This window comes from Pelmatolapia mariae, linkage group LG12 (genome assembly GCF_036321145.2).
Source record: "Pelmatolapia mariae isolate MD_Pm_ZW linkage group LG12, Pm_UMD_F_2, whole genome shotgun sequence".
Classification (NCBI taxonomy): Eukaryota; Metazoa; Chordata; class Actinopteri; order Cichliformes; family Cichlidae; genus Pelmatolapia; species Pelmatolapia mariae.
The window spans coordinates 9,692,808-9,714,865 of NC_086237.1; the positions used below are offsets into that span (position 1 = coordinate 9,692,808).

General features: G+C 39.4%; 1 protein-coding gene across 1 annotated transcript; it reads left to right on the forward strand.

Moving 5' to 3' along the window:
* The first annotated feature begins 5,212 nt into the window (after positions 1-5,212).
* LOC134638959 (zinc metalloproteinase-disintegrin-like batroxstatin-3) lies at positions 5,213-21,059 on the forward strand. Its single transcript, XM_063489936.1, has 22 exons — positions 5,213-5,270; positions 8,205-8,293; positions 8,425-8,501; positions 8,683-8,761; positions 8,948-9,024; positions 9,619-9,802; positions 9,953-10,015; positions 10,133-10,204; positions 10,338-10,507; positions 10,836-10,917; positions 11,508-11,641; positions 13,062-13,239; positions 16,199-16,288; positions 16,579-16,774; positions 16,860-16,965; positions 17,084-17,240; positions 17,322-17,402; positions 19,000-19,087; positions 19,187-19,292; positions 19,393-19,483; positions 19,560-19,709; positions 20,057-21,059. Exons 1-22 carry the CDS (start codon positions 5,213-5,215, stop codon positions 20,087-20,089), a joined length of 2,361 nt encoding a protein of 786 aa, XP_063346006.1. The 3' UTR covers positions 20,090-21,059.
* The last annotated feature ends 999 nt before the right edge of the window (positions 21,060-22,058 follow it).

Here is a 22,058-nt window from a genome sequence, read left to right on the forward strand (position 1 = left end):
CGGTATCTTAGCTAACAACCCCAACTACCAGATTCAACTTGTAATTGGCTAAAAATAACTTAGCCTACTGGTGAGAGGGACGTTGTTAGCTTTCCACATTCCGACACTTCAAAAGCTTCAGGAGCTGTCCGCTCAGCACAGCATCAGCACCACGGAAATACACGGATACATCCGTAGACTCGAGACACAATGCATTTTTGGGACTTTCAGGTGTATGGACCAATGTTTTATTTTCTGATCAAACCAGAAATCTTTAATGAGCAGCTAGATTTGTCTCGCATTAACTGGCTGAGTTAATGCCAGTTAATGCAACATCGAAGCAGATGGTATCCACAGCTGTGTGTGTTCATGGAGCTTGCATTTTCACCTGCTGGACATCACTACCTGACAAGTTTAACTGTCTTCAGAACATTGCAGAGGCCTTATTGACAGTATTTGGCTCTACATATCTGTGTGAGCAGATTTTCTATCACATGAGTGTCCTCAGGTAGCCGTCTGAATGCTGGACACTCGGAGACCTGTGTCTCTGAGTGGGAGACCAGAGATCACATTAACATGTGTATCCCTGTATTAACAAACATGCCATATTGGTCCAGTTTATTTTTCTTATCATTGTTGTGAGGAGACCATAAATAGCATTTGTATTTTCTGTTGTACAGTTCATTTACTGTTATGGAGTTCTTGTTATGGATAAAAGGTGTCTTTTTTTGTTTCAAAATAGCTGATTACTATTCGCTGATAGCTGCCAACATCTGCAAACAAATATAATTCTATAAAGTGGTTCTATATAGTAACTGTTCATATAGAGCGTTATTAAATTTATTGCTAATGCAATCATATGGCACACTGACTTCTGAGGAAATTTTAAATGGCACTCGTCATCAGAAAGGTTGCCTACCCCTGACATAGAGGATAGCACTGACCACTCCAGAGATACAACAACATAACATTAATTAGTACGGATAGTGAAAACTTCTGTTTACGTTTGTTAGCCACTTGGCTATGATAGTAAACAGTAGACACTGATGTAGCTTCCTGAATCTTTTGGACTGTGTTCAGCACAATATGAATTAGTCATTGTCAGTTGTTGATTTGTCCTATTCTCATTGTATGACGAATTATGATGGCAGTTTGTTAGCCGTTTGCACACCATGCATACTCTCACTCTCTTCATATGTGTGTGTGTGTGTGTGTGTGTGTGTGTGTGTGTGTGTGTGTGTGTGTGTGTGTGTGTGTGTGTTTCTGTGGTTAAATTCAGCATTGTTCTGACAACAGTTTTTACAATAAAATATGTTAATGTACAATCCTTATTGGGAGGTATTATCCATGATTGTCCTTATCTTGGACAACATCTGCTTCTCAGAGACCACCCTAACAGAGTCCAGCTCCATCCACACAACATTACCGGCCTTGTGGATCAGTTAATTTAGTCTGTTGGCATCTGTGACCCTCAACCTGCTGCCCCAGCATGCAACAGCATAGAGGATAGCACTGACCACACCAGAGATACAACAACATAACATTAATTATGTTGGATAGTGAAAACTTCTGTTTACATTTGTTAGCCACTTGTCTATGATAGTAAACTGATGATAGTTAAGTTATTTATTCTCCAGGATACAGTCATTTATATTACTTCGTTAGAGTTATTTGATACTATGTCTTGCACTATCCTACTACTGTATATTACTGTATACTACTATTCTTATTGTATATATTGTATATCTTATTTATCTGTTCCTCTGTCTCTCCTGCTGCTTTGAGCATGTACATGACAAAAGAATTTCCAACAGGATAAATAAAGTTATTCTTATTCTTATTAAACTGTAGACACTGATGTAGCTTCCTGAATCTTTTGGACTGTGTTCAGCACAATATGAATTAGTCATTGTCAGTTGTTGATTTGTCCTATTCTCATTGTATGACGAATTATAATGGCAGTTTGTTAGCCGTTTGCACACCATGCATACTCTCACTCTCTTCATGTGTGTGTGTGTGTGTGTGTGTGTGTGTGTGTGTGTGTGTGTGTGTGTGTGTGTGTGTGTGTGTGTGTTTCTGTGGTTAAATTCAGTATTGTTCTGACAACAGTTTTTACAATAAAATATGTTAATGTACAATCCTTAATATGTTTTATGTGTGGGTGGGGGGCACCAGAGGGGGTGTTCGCCCAGGGCGCCAAACAGGCTAGGACCACCACTGTCGGCATAGCCTTGAAAATGTATGCCATGCTTTCTAATGCTATTACCTAAGGGGAGCATATATAATATATTCAGAACTGGTCCTAGCTTGAAACCATGTGGAGTTCCATAATTAACCTTAGTGTGTAAAGAGGACTCTCCATTTAAACAAACAAATTGAAGTCTGTTAGATAATAGATAGACGGATTCAAGCCAGTGCAGTGCAGTACATTTAACACATACAGCATGTTCTAATTGCTGTAATAAAATATTATGGTCAACAGTATTGGACTCTGCACTGAGGTCTAGCAGGACAAGCACAGAGATGAGAGCACTGTCAGAGGCCATAAAAAGAGCATTTGTAACCTTCACTAAAGCTGTTTCTGTGCTGTGATGAGCACAAGCTCAAACCAAAACAGAAACATTCCCAACAGTGTGTTTCACAGTGTGTTTACATGTATATTCCTGATAAATTGATGTACACCCATATTCAATGAAGGGTGACAGGAAGTCGTCAGCGTATTCCAGTGGTTACTGGGTGAGAGGCACTTCAACATAAGGTTATCCAAATCACATAATTCTTAAATTCTGGTTTTATGGATTTCATTTGTATACCTCCTCTTGTCCTTGATCTGTTTTTCTTTACCCTCCAAATTCTGGGGGACTGGAGAGTCCCATACTGTAATGATTCTCTATAGCTAGTCTTCAGCAAATGTAATTCTGCAGAATAAGGAAGATATGTAGTATATGAGAAATGTGGTTTGACAGACTGCTTCCTCTGCTTCCTTTGCATCACAATAGCAAAGTTCCACTTGCACTCCTATTTCTTGTTTTTATGCAGTGCCTTTTAGCTGATGTTTGGGTGAACATTTTGTTTTAATGATTATTTATTTTCAAGTCTGCTTTGAGTCATCAAATGATAAGTAAGGAAAGAGCCATTGATTCCTTACTTGTCATTGCGTCTCTCTGCTTCTCTTTCACCTCACTCCCAACTACTTGTGGCATATGGTTGCTCCTCCCTGAGCCTGGTTCCTGGTTCTCACTATTGCCAAGTGCTTGTTCATAGGAAGGATGTTGTGGCCTTGATGATCACTTTGGTACCCCTGATTTGGAAACGTCAAAGCCTTTTTATTGGGGTTTTCATCATGACCAGTTTACTCAACAGCAGGTTTGCTAATGTCATTACTTCTGGGTGATGGATTCACAGCTGTTAGGTCAGCGTATTGTATCCTCAGTGGTTCACAGAATGACACAATCACTGGTCTGATTAACAGTGATTGATTCTGTGATCAGTGTCTCTCATGCCACACAGTTGTCCTTTTATATCTGTCAGTTAACGATGTATATGTGTTCCACTGGCAGCTCTGTAAACTGTGTGTTCAAATCGAGAAAAAGTACTGCCATAAGTAGTTTTGTCCTACAGGAAGAGGAAGGATGTTTGATTACTTAACTGATGCTGTCAGTGATATGAACATGTTGTGAATCAGCACAATTTGTTCTTGACCCTGACACAATTCTGGCAAAACCTATTTGAAATATTGGTGATGCATCAAAAAAATTTCCGTTGTTCAAAAAGTTGCATCAGCCAGGGGCTCAAACACTACAGGATCTTCCACTTAAGACAACTGTTTGGTGTCTACTCTGACCAGTGTAAGTGCTTTACAGTAAAAGCCACATTTGCTCTTTTGCCATTTACTTATACAGTACACACACATATAGCCAATTTAGAATAATCAGTTAACCTAACATGAACATATCTTTCTATTGTGGAGTGCCAATGGGAAACCCAAGCAAGCACAGGGACACCATGCAAATTCCACCCAGAAGTGTTCCTTCTCACACTGAACCTTCTCACCTTGTAGCAAGAATATTAACTGATGCATAACTGTGCCAACACCAAACAATGACTCAGTTTGATACAAATATTGATGTTGAAGAAATTACATGAACAACTTCATGTTGTCTGAATAATACTTCTAGACAGCGATCTTTAAGAGTGATGTATTAGACGACAACCTTGAAGTGGTTAGCATCAAGTACTGAATCGTAATAAAGCTGTGACTTTCATGTCATGAAGCATTTTATCATTACAAAATTAATCTCTGGCTTCATTTTAAAGATTTATTGTCTACCACTTACAACTGCTGCTTCTCACTTTTGGGTTAAGTCACCTCAGTCACTATGAGACAGTCATTCACTTTAGTGGTTTTAGTGTCAGTGAATGGAACTTCATAAATTAATGAGAGTCATAAAAATTACAAAAAAAAATTTTGTTCCTAAGATTTGCATGGACACAAATCTAGCCAACCTATAGCTACTCCACACACAGACTCTCACCCGATTGGATTGTTACTGATTTAAAATTAGGTCTTTTTTTCTGACAGTTTTTGTTGATGTTCACTTAGCTGACCAATGCGGGCTATCGATGTTATCAATGCACTTCTTATTTTGCTCATTTCCTGTGTGAATTTGGTCTTACACTGAGAATCACTGTTAATTCCAAGTGTTCAGTGGGTGAAGGACAGAGATTGAGGAACTAGCGCCCACACTGCTACATAGAGCTTACAAGACACTTAATATCTATATTTGGAAAATACTGTGAAACTTTATGATGTTTCTACATCAGCGTGACAAGTGCGACAACGGAAACAGCAAAGCTTAAACCACAACACACAGTGAGTCATACTGCTTATTTATGGCTTTTAAGGAGAGGTATTTTAAGTATCATTCATTAAAAAGGTGGGAGGTTTACAACTTCATTCCATGTATATGTCTAAATGAGTACTGATAATGCTTAAGGCTTATAGGACGTGAAAATTTGCCACTTAATAATTAAGTGGGAGCGTGGAGCACATTAAGCTCTTCCTTTCTACATGTCACAACACAAGCATCGGCGTGTTTGAGCCAGTTTGTAGAAGTGAATGTTTGTAAGACGTATCAAGAGGTAGGCGTGGTTAGAAGAACAGGAACTCCTAGTTTATAAATTCTCATTACAATGCTGGTCTGCTCTGTTACACTCAGTTTGCACTTGGACAATGACACGAAACCTCCTATTGTGGGTCCTCATCCTATATGCCTCTCTCAAGCTCTCCGGTAAGTCACTGGATACTTTTACCTCCACTAGCACACTGGCTACTTAATAACTAAAACCTAGTTTTGTCCTACCTTCTGTTTATTCAAACCTCTACCTGTGGCAGGTTTCTTTTGCTCAAGTAGTCCTCTAAATCTCCTAGCCAAGGACGATGTATTTTGTCAGGAATTAAAGACACTACGCTTTAACTCTGGTCTGTTTCATGTTTCGTGCTCAGATGAATTTGCCTCTCAGCCCTTTGCATTTGTTTACTAGACATGTGATTATAAAGGGAACATTAAAACAAAGTGGCTGTGTCTCACGCCTGTTGAACACACTTTCTATGCACATTCATTACAGTCAAATAACAGAAAGAGAAAGAATTACTGTAAACACACTGCTAGTTTTGTGACGCTCCCTCAGAGGTAAGTTATGGAAAACAACAAAGCCAACACCCTCTCAGGTGCTACTATGTACCAGGTCATCAGGTAACCGTGACTCAGAGCGACTTAATCATTTATTCCAGGCAGGTTTTGCAGACTGGGAAATACAATCTTGAGTCACAAATGTTCTTGGTGAAGCAAAGGACTTTAATTTTGTAAATGTTTCTCCACAAAGTGAGAAGAGAATTAAGCAAAAAAAAGAAAAGAAAAGAAAAGATGATAATAATGATTAATTATTTAATTAAATATACTGCATCTGGTTGCTGGAGCAAGTTATGGTACAGAATGATCAGAAATTTACAGAACTGGCTACTGTGTGGGAGTCTTAGTCAAGAAACATTTTATGAGAAAATCTGGAATGCAGAAGAAATAATTCCCATGGAAAGGAACGAATAACATTTTCTAGCTAAAGTTGAAATCAAAGAACTATTTTACAAATGTGATTATAAATTGAGAAGTTGTCCTTTAACACACTACTTCTGCAGGCTCTGTAAATCACGCCTGGTTTCCACTTTGTTTTACGTCAATACCAGTAATAATTGAGTAAAAATCCCCACCCTGTGAATGTGATGTGGAACATTCTGTTAAATACTGCATGGATTCGTGAGTTAGGGCAAAAAAAATCATCTGATGTCAGTTCTTTTTTTGAGTTTAAGTGGACGTTTGTGTTAGGTTTCACAGAATTCCCTCCAGGCTCTCAACAAATAAATCTCCATTATGAGAAGCTTATATTCATGGTGCAGGATAACGCAAAGATGGTGCTAAAACCCTAAACGGCCTCTTAGTAGCCTGAGGGGAAAAATCAGAAAGCAACCTGTGCACCACCCGTTACTGCAGGGTAGGTAGTATGTCAATATTTCTATGTGGACAATAAGAAACTATAGCCGTGAGCTTTAAAAAAAAGTGGTTCACCTGTTTCTCCAGGGGACATGATTGCAAAAGTATTCATGTGACTAACTTGGTATAAGGATATAAACTTTCTGTTTACAAAAGGCTTTGTTACCAGGAACGAGCCTTAAAAGGTTATCAGTGTTCCGCTGCACTGACAGCTGGTTACCATGGCAAAGGTTCAGGTTTTCTGTTGTTAACTGTACAGATTTTCTATTATATTATACAACAGAAAGTTTGTGCGTACAGTCACAAGTGTGTATGCTGTGTGAAGCTGCAGTCATGTTTCAGCTTGTCCTAACTTTTGGGAACATTGAAGCTTTTTTAACTGTTTTCATTGTTTCTGCTTCTAGAAGGAAGTTTTGCATTTATTTTTGGAGTGAGAGAAAAGTTTCTAAACCTAAGGGCTGTGGCTTTATATGGGGTCATTCATTTTGTACACATTTTGTTTGAGGGAGAAAAGAAACCTGGAGTCTCCCACAAATAAATTCTGCCCATTTTCAGCAGCTTATCTTACTTTCATTACTTTTTTTTCTTTAATTTTAATTGTAGAGGAATTATTGTTTGTAATGGTCTCATTCTCCTCAACCCTGAATTGTGCCTTTTGAGCTTAAAAATGGCCTGAACAACTCAAGCACTTTCAAAGATTGTCCACTCATTATCACCTCAAAAACAGAAAATTACTAGAAGCTGCATGATGCATTTGAATGGCTTAATCTGAGATCACTTCCGGTTACCAAAAACACCCTCCCTGTTGTTACATGTTAAATTTCAGTAAGTGCATTTCCTAAAATGAAGAACCATTAGTTAACAAAGGCACGTAAATGCAAAAAATTCTGTGGGTGTTAAATAAATCCTCTCACTTTGAACTTCAGTCAAATGAGACGACTGATATCAGTTTCAGCTTGTTGTGTGTCAGTAGCTGTTATTCGAGACTGTCCTCCACTCGAAACTAACCCCATACGTGCAGTCTGCATGCTGTCATTATGACACATAGTCACATTTTAAAATGAGGCAACCTAAATATGGACAACTAATTAAATAATTGTCCCCCGAGCCAAGTGGAGCAAGTAAACGGAAAGAGTGGGGTGTGTTTGAAGCTCTGTCAAAGTGTTGTTTTAGGAAATAATTAGTCCGATTGTTTAGTTGGTCATTTATACACATAAAGTTATTCAAGCAATTTTTGTTTACATCACAAATAAAAATGAGTGACACTGATTGTTATTGTTTTGAGCACTGCAAAATCTCACAGGGAGCAGATCAGGGTGGACGGCTGGGTCAACAAAGTCATTTTGTTTTTTTCTCAAACTTGAGAATGTAACTTTAATCAAATGTTTAAAGTCACAATGACCACATGTTTGCAACCTAAATGACATTTGGAATGGAATATCAAATTATGTAGTCAGGTTTGGTTTTTTGTTGTTGTTTTATTGGTTTGGTTAAAAATAAATAGATACATAAAACTTATGGAAAAGCAGGATGTAAACAGACGAGATAGGTTAGCACAAATAATGAAAGCAATGAGTTAAGCATTCAACTATCTAATTACAAAATAGACCCTGTTGACACTAGCATCCAAAATTAATATCCTTCTTCTAATCACACATATGTGATTCACTTCCACAGGAAGCCATGGTCCTGAATTTGAGGAGGGAAAGCACTATGAGGTGGTTCGACCAGTCAGACTTCACACAGTCAGAAAAAGACACACAGAGGTTTCTTTTTCTTTTCTATTTTAAATCCTGTGATGACAATCAAATCAGCTGCTGTTTTTCTGCTGATTATGGGAAATGAAAAAATAAAAATGAATGACTAGAAGCAAAATTTCTTGTTTTTTTGCCCACAGTACCACAGACCAGACACTCTTACGTATGCAATGACTGTAGGCGGACAAGACATAGAAATGCAACTTGAAAGAAATAAGTAAGTTTTCACTTCCTTAAACCTGTGTGTCTGTGCAGTGTGAGAAAATAAGTGGACAAATGGATATACAAGTAATGTAAAATACCCTGTTTCAAAATAAGCATTTTTTTGAATAAACTGGAATTAGACTCACTCTTCACATCAAATCATGTTATGTTATTCTTTATCTTTATCTATTCAGTGAATTACTTACCAAAGATTACACTGAGTCTTACTACCAAGAAGATGGGACTCGAGTCACCACAGTACCAAATGACATTGTAAGTGTTTGCATTTGTAGACAAACTTACCTCAAACTTACAGCTGTAAACTTGCACATTTTACTAGATTTAAAGCGCTTCAAAGGCTTTTAAGGCTGTTAGTGAATGCTGGAGACATATGCAGATGAAAAGAAAGTTAAATGTTGTCATTTAATAACACAGTCACTATTTTCATGTCCTTGCCAGGATCACTGCTTCTATCATGGGAGGATTGTGAACGACAGTGAGTCATCTGTTAGCATCAGTACCTGTGATGGACTCAGGTGAGCCACCGTCTTTATCTTTGCTTTATTTAAACTGTCATGACATCTTTCCAAAGCAATACCCACCCATGCTGTATGTCATAATAATTCAAATAACCTCACAGTTTCATTCCTTTGTTGTATTAAGCCACAAAGCCAAGTAACCAGTTTTTGTATTTGCATAACGCATTAAATTAATAATGTTAAACCTTCAGATGAGATGAATAGATTTCAGGCCACCTTGGTTCTCCAGAAACAAGTTGTGCAAATATTCTCATTACTATTTAGATGTTAACCTTATCCTAACCCTCAACCAAACCTTACCTCACAGTGACTCTAACTTTAATTAAACCTAACCAGCAAAACATTACATTAACATTAACATGTATAATGATTAACATGATGTCAGCATGTTAAAGTTCAGGAAAACAAAAACAGAAGTGCTGAAAGCCACTAAAATCACACTGTAGTCAAAACAATCTTGAAGTGAAAACAACAGAAGAGAAAGTTTGGCCCAAATAAGTCTTTAGACGACAGTGGATAGGTTCCTAAGTTGATTCAGCCTCAAAGCAACATCTGAAAAATGAATGAACTAACCAGCATGATTTGATTTAGGGGTTACTTCAGAACATCTGCTCAAAGGTACCTGATTGAGCCACTATCCAGTGACGATGAGGGGGATCATGCAGTGACGACTTTTAATGAAAAGAACTTCACGCCTGCCGTGTGCGGGGTCACTAACACCAGCTGGAGTGACGACTATGAACCTCCAACAAGCCGCAGCCGCTCTAGATCAGGGGTAACACAATTAGTTTTGTCCTCTTCACCAGAGTTCCTCCAAGTCATGACCTCTGAAACCTTTTAGGTCTTCAAACTATCTGAAGTTAAATGTGACAAAGTTTAAGTAGGCATACCCAAAAGTCTTCCTTTGTGTTGTTTTTTTCTTCAGGGTATTTCTATTGTACAGCAGCAGAAATACGTTGAGCTCGTCCTTGTTGCTGATAACCGCGCGGTAAAATTAATCTTCTTTTATAACTTTTTCATTTTTTCCCCTTGGTTTGCAAAATTTGATTTCTATAAGATAAACTGCTGAGAAGCAGGATGAGAAATTTGTCTTGTGGTGTTTCAGTATGTGAAGATGAACAGGGATCAAAAGAAGATGAGACAGAGAATATTTGAGATTGTCAACTTTGTCAACATGGTGAGTCTGTTTTTTTGCTATTTCTATAAAAAAAAAATCCATACCAATACAGACACACTGTACTACATACTGTTCTGCAGTAGCTGCTAGCAGTTGGAGTATAGTGTTACATCCCCAATGTTGTCTTCTTCAGGTCTACAAACCTCTGAGGACCTTTATTGCTCTGGTGGGGTTGGAGATATGGACGAATGATGACCTGATCTCTGTGACCCCCCCAGCAGGGGCAAACCTGGATGCTTTCATGAAGTGGAGAAACTCTGAGCTGGTGACCAGGATAAAACATGACAACGCACATCTTATAAGGTATGGATAGATTCTATAAGTAGAATCCAGTCAGACTCAAATCATGTGGAGCAAAATGTCTCCTACTTTCAACAGTAACCGAGCAGGAAAGAGAAAACAAATTTCAGAAATCTGAGTTGTGAGTATCCATATTTTTTTCTCCCAGGTTAAACCGGCCTGACACATCAGCTTAAGAGGTTTTAAGCTTCCACATAATGCTTGTGTCAGGAAAGTTCACAGTAGCTAATCTAATCTAATCTAATCTAATCTAGTAGTAGCTAGATTAGTGAGTAGATGGATGATATGAATCCTGTATATGAATTTAAGACTTTCTGATCTTCTCTTTCAGTGGTATCGACTTTGAAGGAGCAACTGTGGGTCTTGCTTTCATTGGGACTCTCTGTTCTGGTCACTCTGTCGGCGTAGTACAGGTGAGGTGTTCATGCTTCCCAGATGATATATCTCACTGACTTCATAACTTCCGCCCTTGCTTCATGCTGTGGTAAATGTGAATTTTGGAAACATGTTCCTAAATCCATTTAGTTCAGTCATTCCTTTGCCCATCAAAAATCAACTTAATTGTTTATCTGATACTTTGATTAATGACCAAATACCAGAGAAAACAAATGACATTTCCATCACTTTATCACCAAAATGTAGTGACCACTTCCTGCTAAAAGAGAAAAACTAAATTAAATTATGATCTAGAACTAGACTCAGTCTACAAAGTCTTCTTTGCACATTTGAGATGCACACATCTCCATAAGTGCAATGTGTAAAACTCATTCTTTGACTAACCAATCATTTTTCACAAAATCCTTTAAAACATTTTCCTCCTTTTTGCACTGCACATGTAGACCACTACACTAACTCTGTCAATAGATCCATGCAGTCTGAAAGTCCGGACTGAATAGACTGAGAAAGTGTTAAAACTGGGACAAACATGTAACATTATTGCGTTGCTCTGTCTTGCTGTTAGTAAAATTTTACTGCTATTTCTTGTGCTTCATTTTTTTCTTAGGATCACAGTGATGCAGCCATAGCAGTGGGAGCAACACTGGCTCATGAGATGGGCCACAACCTGGGCATGAACCACGATGACTCCAGTGGTTGTTTATGTTCTGACGATAGCTGCATCATGGCAGCAGCCCTCAGGTAAGAAAAGCTGATTTGAAGCATCCTTCAAGTTGAATGCAGATTCTTTCTGTTAGCAAATAAATTCAGGCTATAACAAGTGACCGTAAATAAACATTTGCGAGCCTTACAAACCTTACTAAATGTTTTGATCATCATAACATGTTTCATTTGGTACAACAACATAATACCTGTGTGTATTGGGAGCAAAAAGAAGGTCAGCTGGTGCAGTCCTTAATCTCACATGACTACGAGACTGAAGAACGTGTGCGAGCATGTTTGGTGCGTACAGGCTTTGGAGCGTGATGTCACGGGAGAGGGCGTGGCCACGATTTTTGGTCTAGCCGCCATATTAGTAGGCCAAACAAAGGGCTACAGGAGCAAAAGCACATGGAAACGTGGCTCGTACTTGCTGTGTTGTCGGTTGCAATGTTAGATCGCACGATCGGGAAGGGAATAAGCTGGAAAATGGGCTCTCTTTTTACCGTTTCCCCTCCTGGAAGCAACGCGAGGGATCTCATGTATGTTACCAAACGAAGACGGCAGGCCTGGATAGCAGCGGTGAGATGAGCTGATATCGAGTTCTCTGCCATCCCCAGTTTTTTGTTGGTGTGCTCCCGACATTTTCATTCCGGTAAGTTCTAAAGAAATTCATATTGCTCTTTATAGGCTTTTAGTTTTATTTTCAATGCGCTGAGGTCATAGAAAATTAGAACAAACACCCTAATGTGTGATGCAGCAGAACTATGTTCTGTTTATGGAGTGGCTTATCGGTGACTCCTCCAGAGTAGCAAGTGGAATTTGCCTTTTTGCGGACGGTGTGTTTATGTTTGCATCTAGAGCAATTTTGGGGGCAGCTGCTGAGGAGACGTCAATGTTATGTGCAACCTCTGGCTGTATCTTGGTCATATGGTCAACGTACTCACAACGTGGAGGCATAAAAACGGCCAAATCTTGTACCCAACCCTTTTTGAATTAGATGTGCGCCTCCAGGGATTAATAATTCCGAAACTGATTCGCCGTGTATGCGCTGACTCCACAGACAAGGTACACGAAGATATCGGGACAGGACAACGGCGGTAGGCTGTCTGGGTTTCCGCTCCACTGCCGTATTTCATACGGGTCCACATTACCGATGCACGCTATTTTTTCCAAGTACCGTCTCTTGGCGTCTGGGCGCAGTCGGTCGCGATACAGCCCTTTGTCTTTTGCGCTGATTTTAAGCATGGTTCTGACAGTCCTGCTTCCAACACAGTGTTTTGTTTTGTTTTTTGATTCGTGGCCTTCTAAGATGGTGCCGCGATCCCACAATGCACTGCGGCGCTACGTCAACTCCAAAGCAGCTATTGTGCAGCCATGTCTCCCCAGTGTCAGACACTGATAAAGATAACACAAAAAAGATGTTGATAATAATAATAATAATGTGTTTGTTCCTCTTCAGCTGGAAAACTCCTCGAAGCTTCAGTAGCTGCAGCAGCAGCAACTATGAAAAGTACCTAACAAGCCGCAGCCCCAGCTGTCTGCTGGACAAACCAGACTACAAGAGTGTCGTGGCTCCCGCGGTCTGTGGAAACGGCTTCAGAGAGGAAGGAGAGCAGTGCGACTGTGGTTCGGTGCAGGTAAATAAGCACATCAGCTGGTTAAAAGTTTATTGTGTAGCAAGTTGATCTGATCTACAAGCTGTTGGTGATCTGATCTGGTGAGTTTTATTCATTTAACAGCAAATCACAACAACAACTGTCTGAAGGGACTATATTTTGTAAGATAAAGATCTTATAACAACACAGCGAAAACCCCAACAATCAAATAACTGCCTATGAGCAAACATTTGGCAACAGTGGGAGCGAAAAAACCCTTTTTAACAGGAGGAAAGCCCTCAGCAGCCTAGGCCTATTGTAGCTTCACAGACTTCTATTTCTTTATGTCTTGCTGGCCTCTCACTTACAGACTGGTTTGATAAACAGTGTAGCAAGTACAGATTTATTTATTACTACTATGCCATGATTCTGATCTGTGTCTGTGCATGCTCAGGTCTGAAATGACTTCTGCCTTACAGCTATTGATTTCTCAGAATGGAATTCAGCTCCATGTTTCCTTTGTCTGATCTTGACTCTTTTAATGAGGTGATTGCTCTGAGGCAATGTGAGAAAAACAGCTTTCTGATATGTACCTTCTATGAAATAATGAATGGGCCTGAGCCTTTGCATTCAGACACACATATATTTATTTTTTCAAGTCCCAGTATTCAACTGACTTCTACCAGAAGCTGAAGAACTGCTGATTTTTTTCTTTTTTGCAGTATTACTTGGAGTATGTGCTTATGTGTTGTCTTAACACTTTTATGTAGTGTTAAGACTATATCTATAGAAAGATAGTGATAGTGTAGCTGAACAGAAATTATTGTTTTAAGTGAACTTCCGTGTTATGCAAACACTTTGGATTCTTCTTCCAGTGTGTCAGAGAACAATTTTTTGTTCGCTTGCAGTTCAAGATGTGTAACAGCTGAGCGGCTTGTGGTTTTCGGTGAGACAAACATTCCAGTCGGAGTGATGTTTAGACCTGTTTTCACCTCTGCTGGAATTCAACAAGGAGAGATCATTAGAAGGAACTGAACATGATGTATTGATGTTCATATAGTATTCAATGGTGTTTATAGATTCGACTCTGATGACCAATCACAGCAGAACGGAATCCAAGCTATGATGCTAATAAGTGCAACAGCACAAATTACCATCATCAAAGCAGCATGGTGAGTCAGAAAATTGTAAGATGGCTCCAGATAGCGAAGAGGAAGTGCGAGGCAGACTAAAGACTGAAACTGTGATAAGGCTCAAGGGAGATAAGGCATGAGTGTGGACTGGGGTAAAAAGAGAGAAGCAGAGCCTGTAGGCTCAAGGCTGCTGTGGGCCAGAAGAGCAAGCATAGATCCTGCGAAAAAGCTGAGAGCTGTCAAAGGACAGAAGAGAGAGAAAACAGGCAACGGTACATTAATGCATTGAGATCACTTTAATTATTTGTAGAGAGTAGCTCAGTACTCCCGCAGTACTTGAGCATCTTGGTAACCAACATGACTGGGGGAGGGGCAGATTCTGGCCTAAGCAGGTCAGACTCTGGGAAGTATGCCTCATGTCTCTGAAACTAAAAACAGGTCATTCATCAGCTTGCAGCTTTCACCTAGTTTTAAGAATGACCCTGCTGAAAACTGCAAAACCAACAAAAATGTGTTGATGATTGTATGAGTGTGATGAGTTCACTGATCCACTTCTGCACTTAGAGAAAATGTCTCTCCTGTTTGTTTCCTATTTTGCTTCTGGAATCTAAGATTTATTTTTCTTTTGATCCTCAAATCTCATCCTGGGAACGGCAGAAAGAAGCAAATTAAATTGGACTTTACCTTTCAGTATTCCTGAATTCTTGTGCATGGATTAGAAGAAACACTGGAAGCTGGGAAATTAAAGATGGCCCAGGGAGGAAACAATGTTGCAGAGGCCAGTGATAACAGAAACCAACATGTGGAGACTCAAGCAGCACTCCCAGGGTGGAATGTTGGCTGATTAAGACATCTGTATGCTGTTTATGCTTCCCATACAGAAGATGGTGATGCCTGATATGGAAAGGACAGAGTATGCATTTTAACTTCCCCATAGACTACCATGCCAACGGAGATTAACTCACTTGGGAACCATAGACAGTATGAATGGTAAACATAGTTTTAGGTGTTGTGTGAAGTCAAAGCCACATTCTTTTACTGGCCCTGTTGAAGTCCATAGGAGAACAGCCCTGACTTCTTTGAACACTTCCTGATGAGTTTACGGACTCAGTCACTCATTCCACGTCATGCTGAACAAAACATGGTATCCTTTTTGCAAACTTTGTTTCTTTTAAGGAGCGTAACCCCAGATGTGCTCACTGGATAATAACTGATTGAAAAGCCCAAACGAGCACGTAATTTCACAAGCACATCGAGTCCTCACTCGCCCCAGCTGGTTTCAAAACACCAGGATGTGCAAATGCGGATGATGTTGGCTCTTTCAACCACAGGGGTGCTGCAATAAGCAAAAACAGCTCGTTGTGTCTTACATGTTTTTTGATTACCAAAGTCATTCTCTTGTTAGGTGGTACTTTGAGATGAAATCTATTGAATATGGCGGCTGTGTCGCACAGAAGTTTGGGGGGCGGGGTCTCTTGACTGTGGTTATATTGAAAACACAGATTTTAAATTATAAGTTTTCTTACATGTTTCTGCTTCAGACTCGATAATGGTCTTATACCACAAAAGTTCCTGAATATCAAGTAATAAGGAAGTAGAAAGTAGAAACTGAGAACAGTGATTATACACTATATTGGTGACACTTGACATTGCTTTTAGTAGTTTGAACATCGTGATGTGTGATCATGAGGCCAGCGGACACCCACAGTGGAAATCATTCATCAGGTTCTTTTCTATGTGTCAATAAACCATCAAACCTAGCGATAAAGATTCCTCACGGGAACAGAGCAAACAGATGTTTAATAATGCATCCCAGCAGTAAGACCTGACAGCAGTCTCATGAGTTCTAATATATGTTGTCCCTGTAGGAGTGCACCAATCCCTGCTGCAACGCCACCACCTGCACCCTGAAAGAGGGTTCACAATGTGCTGAAGGCGAGTGCTGTGAGAACTGTAAGGTGAGTCAGTAAGAAGACAGATCAGTGTAATTGGTGTCACTTATTTTCATCCCTGAAAGTCTCTCCTCTGGCTGTAGTGATCCAGTTGTTTGCTCAGCTACAGTCCTCAAGTAATTAGAGAATATTGCAAATGTTTGAACCAACACCACAGTATTGCATTTTGATCTTTTGTTTACAGAGCTCACGCAGTCAGGGTGTTTGACATAGCGCTGGAATTTTTAATCATATAACACTTTAAGAAAAACAATGTTTCAGATAACTTACACATTGATGGAATATGCTCGGCACAGATCTTGCCTACCTCCAGACAGTGCCGCGCAAAGCAGGATGACTGTGATCTGGCAGAGAACTGTGATGGGAAGAGCACGACCTGTCCAGAGGATGTGTTTGCTGTGAATGGGCTCCCATGTGATGGAGGCCAAGGGTACTGCTACAACGGCCAGTGTCCACAGAGACCTAAGCAGTGTGTCAAGATGTATGGATCAGGTGAGTATCCTGCCAATACGCATATGGATGTATGTGAAAGTCATATGGAGAGTTAGGTTTTTATGCAATCTCCTGCTGCTATCAGGTGCTAAGGAGGCCAAACAAGGATGCTATAACTACAACACCAGAGGAGCCTACTATGCCTTCTGCAAACGCCCCTCAAATGATCAGTTCATCCCCTGTCAGCAAGAGTGAGTCCCAGTAGAACGTACAGGGCAACAGTTGCTCTGCAGCCGACCCTTATTTTGATTCTTTATTCTTCATATCAACCAAACATGATCAGAAACAAACACTGTCTTTCTTTTGCAGAGATGTTCTTTGTGGAAAGCTCTTCTGTGAAGGCGGTAATGACAACCCAAACTACGGCCAGATGGTCAGCATCGGCACATGCAAGGCAGCGTTCTTCTCAGACACCACCAGTGACCAAGGCCAGGTGGAAACGGGGACTAAATGTGGAGATGGAAAGGTAGCAGGCTTCCTGAAACCACTTTTTGCTTACTGCATCTACAATGTAGAACAAAATAAAGTTAAATATGTCTTTTCCAAGGTGTGCAGCCAGAATCAGTGTGTAGATCTGCAGACGGCATACAGAAACACCAACTGTTCAGCAAAATGCCCAGGCCATGCTGTGAGTATATGATGACACCAAAAACGGATCCATTGAGGTGGAACTGATTTATAACAGTTTTGTGCTGGACTGTACGTTCTGGTATTTTCATTATTAGTTCATCTGCTTTCAAAAAGTTATTAAGAGGCGAAGCTACGTACCCTCATAGTTGTGAACAGGGTTCTAAAGTTTTTAAAGACTTTAATGCCACTAAGAGTGAAATTTAAGATCAACTTTACAAAATCAAAGGGTTAAAAGTAGTTTTTGTGTGATTTCTCGCTGCAAAGTTTAACTAAATCCTTTGCTAGCCAGGGGCAGCTAATCTAACATATCCATGTTTAAAATGTAGCTTATGTGTGAAAGGTGGATGGAGTCACTGTTATAGCCTGCATTGAGTTTTGGACTTACTGTTTTATAACTTCAATCTTAATGGGGTCATATTGGTCATGTCATGTTTGCATTTTGGAGCCAAAAGTAAAGTTGTAAGCTAACACTAGCATATTGGTAAATGATCTGGATCCATAAGAGGTCTCACTCACTGACTCAAACTAATGGAAGTTTGGCCTAGCAGACAGATTCTGAGGTTAACTTTGTTTTCAAGGCTATATGCACACATTTTAATACTGTTAAATTGGTCAGTTTAGCACTGTGGTCTGTCGTGATCTACTCACATTTGATAGCCAGCTTCAATCAGCCATTCAGCTGCAGCTTTTGGGATTTATCACTGCTGACTTTATTGTTCAGTCCCAGAGGTAACGACTTCGTAGAAATAAGGGGAAAAAATGCATCATTTTGGAATTTTGTTAATATTCTGTGTATTTTGCAAATTTTAAACCCAGGATTTTACAGGATTTCCCCCCTCTGCCAAAAAATCAGTTTGATCTGTAGCAAACTACAACACAATAACACCATAATATAATGATAAAATAAATAAAAATTGTGAAACATAACCTAAATATTTGGAGTGGATGTGATAACCACACCAATGGTGGCCATGCAGCTCCAGTTGTTTTAAAAGGTTTAGCCCTGTAAAGACAAAGACTAAGGCCCTGAAATGCTGATGTGAGATATACGAGACATGCCCAAACTTACTCATGTAGGCTTTTTTAGAACCACGTGTAAACATTTACAACTGCAGCGTGATTGCAAATATGCACTAAATAAGTGTCCAATTTAAAAAGAAAAAATATTTACAAAAAAACAGATATAACAAATTGTTTTTTCACTTTTTGAAATGAGAAAAACTTGAAAACCTCTAAATATTTTTAATTTAACTTTATTTTATAAAATGGCTCAAGCAAGTAAAAAAACTCTGTTAATCATAATAACATAATTTAGCCTAGCATCTTATTCATATTTTACGTATAGTGTATGCAAAATGAAATAAAACAACTAGAGTCAATTTGTCAGAAGCTAAAGCGATGAAATACAGATAATATACACTATACTGGGTAAATCTAGTTAATTACATGCCACCAGTTATACTGGGGCTGAGTGTTTTATATTACTTAAATTCAAAAGGTAGGTCAGTGTTTTTGTTGTTTTTTAAGTAAAGCATATTCACTGAAGTGTATTTTTTAAAGTCTAATAATGGCAACATCTTCTTTGTGCTTTCCAGGTGTGCAACCACAAAAGTGAGTGCCAGTGCGAGCCTGGGTGGACGCTTCCTAACTGTGATTCAATGGACACAGCTTTTAGTGGTACTGGTAAGAGTCATCTACTTCAGTCTACAGATTAAGTTCAATTTACTGTGTCATGTTGCACAACTACAACCCAAGCAAACTGATTTTCTTCTGTCTCTGTAGGAAAAACTATTGTCATTGCAGTCACGGTTACACTAGTGGTCCTAGGCATCATTGCTGCCATCGCAGGAATCATCTGGAAAAAGCGACAAAGTCCCATCCTGCCAACGTGAGTAATCATGGCACTACTGGAGGCCATTGTATGCCTCTGTTTCTGCAAACTCGCCTCCATGAGGGTCGTCACCTGTTGATTCAATCTGTCTTTGCAGTGCAGCAACTCAGAGGAAGCAGATAGCCATGCAGAACCCGGCTTACCGCAGCAAACAGCCTCCACCCAGTTACCCTGCATCAGGCCAACAGGTGATGTTCTGAGTGGAGCTGGAATTTGATCTAAAAACTGTTCTGACACGTTTCTAATGATACCTGGTATTTGTAGGCTGGCAGACCAAAGCCTGAAGGACCTCCACCTCCACCACCTGCAGCTGGGACCAAACCCAAACCAGTCATTCAGATCCACAGAACTGCACCAGCTCCACCAGGGAAAAAACCCACACCACCCATTTCAAACTACGCAGCTGCACGGCAGGTACCAGAGCTCACCGGCCTTTAACCAGTTTTCTTTACTATTTCAGCTGGAAAAAAACCTTCCCCATAGATTAACCAGCAACTCAGAGAATCTTTAATTTGATTGGATAACAAAAAAGCACATATAATTGGTTGCTTGTCTCCTTTGCTTTCCCAAAAAAATAAGTGAGTTAAAAGATGCTAAACCATTTCATAAAGTTAATGGTCACTTTACTAATTCTGTTCTCAGTGCTGTAAGTGATTCATTTTATATTACACACAGTCATCTGAAGATAAAAATAAACATAAAAATGAGCACAATGTCACTTTAACATTTTTGGACATATCCATCTCTCTTTTGTCCTCCAGGCTCTGAGGCCAGTTCCTCCGCCAAAGGTCTGATGTCTGCGTGGTGCCATCTCTTAGCAGCTCTTATTGCTCTCAGTAGGAAGCTGCTGTAACCGCCTTCTCAGTGCTGAAGCAACATTTCAACAATGACTCACAGATAGCACGAGGAGTTAGCCAGACTCTGATTGTTACTAGCATGCCATCCGCTGAGCTCTTCATCGCTTTTTATTTTCTAAGGCGCTTTTTCAGACTGCAGGGTTAGAGATACAGACAAGTATCTACTAGTGTTAGTATCTCTAACAAGACAAGTGCAAGTACAGACATCCCTGACTCTGAATGTGACTTACAACTCTTTTTATCACAGTAATGGCACAGAATATAAGTGTGTGTGCATGACCTAATGAAAATGTTATAACAGTTTTCAGAATTTGTTACAGTTTGATATTTCATTTGTGTTTTTAAAATCCTTAGAAATTTTGCTGACTTTGATGTGAAAGTCAAAAATCGGAGTGCGATGCTCTGTTGCACCCTACAGTGCTCTACTTTAAAGTAAAGTAAATGCACTCAGAGAACTCAAAGAATGCACTTACCCCACCACTTGAACATTATGAAGCACCTTAAGTGTTTAGGGGTTTTTTTATATTTTAAACCATGCTTTCTCTCAAGACACTGTAAAAGTTTGAGTTGTATTTATATTTTTATCTAAATGTACATATTTATCTACTTTGTTTACAAAATCAGACTTCTACATGAGAAGAGAAAGAACAAAAGCATGATGCCAAATTAGCTTCTTATTGGTGCCTTTTTAGAAGCAGAAACGTTTATACAAGATTAGGTGTCACATGCAAGTGGTAAGACACATATCAATTTGCCACAACATTAAAACCAATGACTGTGATGTTTTTAATGTTGATGTTGTATAATTCTTCTTAATTCTTATATTGAAATTTTTTTTTTTACATTTGTTTCCATTATGATTGTTTTCCCAATATTTTTTTACTATAATATTGTCCTGCTGTATACTTTGTCCCATGCACTTACTTTGTAAAGCGGGACCATGCTGTACAATGATTAAATAAAATTGATTAAGTGACTAACAGATGAAGAACCTTATCCTGTCACACGGTGGCACATAATATGGGCTGAGATCAATTAAATAGCAAGTGAATGGACAGTTCTTAAAGCTGATGTGTTGGAAGCAGAACAATGGAACAACAATGGAATGGAGCCTATCCCAGCTGTCAAAGGGTGTTAGGTGGGATACACCCAGTGTAGGGTTTACACATTAAGAGAGAACCATTCACACTTAGAGCCAATTTAGAATCACCAGTGAACCTAAACGTGCTGTCCTTGCACTCTTGGAGGGTCCAAGTTGGCCATAAAGCGAACAGGTTTCATCCGGCCATAAAAATACTTCAGTCAGATTCTGAAAATGTGGGAAAGTGAATGAAACAAGCTTTAATTCTTAAACAGTTTAGTGCAAAGCTTTTTTTTTTTTTTAAACCCCTTGAATTCAAACTGGAGCTTTATATAAGTAAGAAGAAGTCTGGAGCAAAGATGTGGCCCAGATATGTTTTATCAGGATGTTTGCGAACTACGTTTTCTTCCCTTTACTCCCAATGCATCACAGCAGTTGGCTGTCCCTCCCTGAGCCTGGTTCTGCTGGAGACTTCTTCCTGTTAAAAGGGAGTTTTTCCTTCCCTAGGTGGTCGTCTGACTGTTGGGGTTTTTTCTGTATTATTATGGGGTTTTTTACATTATAAAGCACCCTGAGAAAACTGCTGATGTGATTATATGAATAAAATTTTACTGAATACATCAGAAGCACCAAAACATCACGTGTTGCCCACATAGAATAAGTCCTCAGATGATAGCTGATGGTTTGTGAGACTGATTCAGCCCCAAAACAGCAAAAGTAGCATCTGAATAATGAATTTAATCTTTAAGGCCTAAACTATGAAGTAATTGTCAGAATATTTCATTTCCTTTGTGTTTTTATTAAACCATTTAAAAAAACGTTGCA

Bases quoted from the DNA above. Each gene is read 5' to 3' on its own strand.
- LOC134638959 (XM_063489936.1), top strand. From the start codon at position 5,213: ATGACACGAAACCTCCTATTGTGGGTCCTCATCCTATATGCCTCTCTC. The intron at 13,240-16,198 runs GTAAATAAGCAC...TTGTCCCTGTAG, and splicing joins GCGACTGTGGTTCGGTGCAG to GAGTGCACCAATCCCTGCTG. The intron at 19,484-19,559 runs GTGATGTTCTGA...TGGTATTTGTAG, and splicing joins ACCCTGCATCAGGCCAACAG to GCTGGCAGACCAAAGCCTGA.